The sequence below is a fragment of the Propithecus coquereli genome, unplaced genomic scaffold (genome assembly GCF_000956105.1).
Source record: "Propithecus coquereli isolate 6110/MARCELLA unplaced genomic scaffold, Pcoq_1.0 Scaffold44, whole genome shotgun sequence".
NCBI lineage: Eukaryota > Metazoa > Chordata > Mammalia > Primates > Indriidae > Propithecus > Propithecus coquereli.
Window position 1 is genome coordinate 11,535,608 of NW_012150174.1, and position 2,578 is coordinate 11,538,185.

The following is a 2,578-nucleotide window of genomic DNA, read 5'->3' on the forward strand; positions in this document are numbered from 1 at the left end:
AGTAGAGATGGGGTCTCGCTCTTGGTCAGGCTGGTCTCGAACTCCTGACCTTGAGTGATCCACCCTCCTCGGCCTCCCAGAATGCTAGGATTACAGGTGTGAGCCACTGCGCCTGGCCCAGGCTCTTTCTTAAGTCATCATGGTCACAAGGATGGGCCTTAGAGATTTGGTCCTCAACATTGCACATGCATGTAATTTCCAATGTAATTGGCCAGGTCCAGTTTGGGCAGATGTCAATAAGCTTGAAGCCAATTCATATAGTCTATAGGTCACCTAAGATAGTTGTATCTGAAATACAACCCTCTGTGTGTGTTTCTACAGAGTGTTGTCACCTTTAACCAAGTCACATACAGACATCTTAAATCTAAGAAATATTTTAAATAAATTTACATGAAATTTGCTATAACTTTGAATTATTAGGTTATTATCAAAGTATTGGGGGTAGCTTGTTCAATCTATCTACTTTTTTACACTTTATTTTTGTGATCTTCAATTTTGTATTTATATAAAATTGAGTCAAATTAATGATATCTGTAGCAATGTTATAGGATTGGAAACTAAGTATAAAATATTTATATTTGCTTTAAGGCTATGTTTAATTTTCAAACTACATAGTGTTCAAGTTGAAACAGAACTTTAATATTATTATGCACTTTTCAGACAAAATTTCTGAGCCTTAGTTCTTCATTTTTCCTTTTATATTTGAAAGATTCATTAATCCATGTATTTGGCCATTCTCCAAAATTGTCAAAGAAAATTTCTGATAGAACAAGCTCCACTTCTCATCTTCTGCCAGAATTTCTGGGATAAATGCAGACTGGAACTCTCAGCTAATGGACTGCGACTTCATTCTTTATATGCTACGTCCATGAAAACAACATAGGGCTCCACTACTGAAAATGAAAAGTCAAAATCAAAGCTCTGTGGTTGAATTCATCCTCTTGGGTTTTTCTAACTTTCCTGAACTCCAGGAGCAGCTCTTTGGGATTTTCTTGGTGATTTACCTGGTGACCCTGATGGGAAATGCCATCATTACAGTCGTCATCTCCCTGGACAAGAGCCTCCATGTTCCCATGTACCTGTTCCTCCTGAACTTATCTGTGGTGGAAATGAGTTTCAGTGCAGTCATCATGCCTGAAATGCTGGTAGTCCTCTCCACTGAGAAAATCAGGATTTCTTTTGTGAGCTGTTTTGCACAGATGTATTTCATTCTTCTTTTTGGTGAGACTGAATGTTTTCTCCTGGGGGGGAATGCCTTATGACTGATTTGCTGCAATTTGTCATCCTCTTAAGTACCCAATGACTATGAACAAAAAAGTTTTTATGAAATTAGTTATATTTTCATGGGTCATAGGTTTTATGTTAGGTACTGTGCAAACATCATGGATGTCTAGTTTTCCCTTTTGTGGCCCCAGTGAAATTAGTTATATATCTGGCGAAACTCCAGCAATGCTAGAGCTTGCATGTGCAGACACCTTCTTGTTTGAAATCTATGCTTTCATAGGCACCATTTTGATTATTTTGGTTCCTTTCTTGCTGATACTCTTGTCTTACATTCAAATTCTTTTTTCCATTCTGAAGATGCCATCAACCACTGGGAGGCAAAAGGCCTTTTCCACCTGTGCCTCCCATCTCACATCTGTGACCCTCTTCTTTGGCACAGCCAGTATAACTTATTTGCAGCCCAAATCTGGCTACTCATCAGAAACCAAGAAACTGACATCGCTAACTTATTCACTGCTTACACCTCTGCTGAATCCACTTATCTATAGCTTGCGAAATAGTGAGAGGAAAAGGGCTTTGATGAAATTATGGAGAAGGAAACTGGTTTTACATGCAATGTGACTGTGTTGAGAAACCATATAAAATTTGGTTACTGCCCAACTGTACTCTATTTAAGTGTAATAAATTTTGAAAACAGTTTGCATTTCTTGGTACGAGTATACTTCATTTTTTGAGTTCTCCAAGTTTGATCATACATCAAGGATGTCTTTATATGGTAATGTTTTGATTCCTTTTTCATGGATGCGTAATATTCCTAAACATGGGACATAACAATTTGTTTAGTCGTGGCCCTACTGGCAGTAATTTTTTTGCCACAATAAACAATACTAAAACAAATAACCCATTTTTATATGTTCATGAATTCCGGTACTTTAATTTATACAGAATTGCTTTCAGACAGTGGGTTTGATTGGTCAAAGCAAATGTCAGTTTGTGAATATTCATAGATATTACTGATTTGCTTTTTATTTTAAGTACTTATTTTCATTTTAAATACTTCAGAATGACCTAAGACCCACTTGCCCCACTGACTGTGTTGAACTCCAAGAAGCCTACAAATAAAGAAATGAAATTTTTACTTTTGCAGTGAAAATCTGTTCCATGAATGAGTATAAAAGAGAAGCTATGTATAGAGAGTACCACAAAGGCTCTATTCAGGGACCCAGAGAGATTATAATTCAAAACTAGATTTCTGGCCGGGCGCGGTGGCTCATGCCTGTAATCCTAGCTCTCTGGGAGGCCGAGGCGGGTGGATTGTTTGAGCTCAGGAGTTCGAAACCAGCCTGAGCAAGAG

General features: G+C 37.8%; 1 protein-coding gene across 1 annotated transcript; it reads left to right on the forward strand.

The window, feature by feature from the left end:
- Positions 1 to 899: 899 nt before the first annotated feature.
- Positions 900 to 1,845, forward strand: LOC105818252 (olfactory receptor 10A3-like). The gene is given in 2 exon segments (XM_012654190.1): positions 900 to 1,244; positions 1,246 to 1,845. Coding segments are annotated over 2 exon segments (945 nt in total).
- The last annotated feature ends 733 nt before the right edge of the window (positions 1,846 to 2,578 follow it).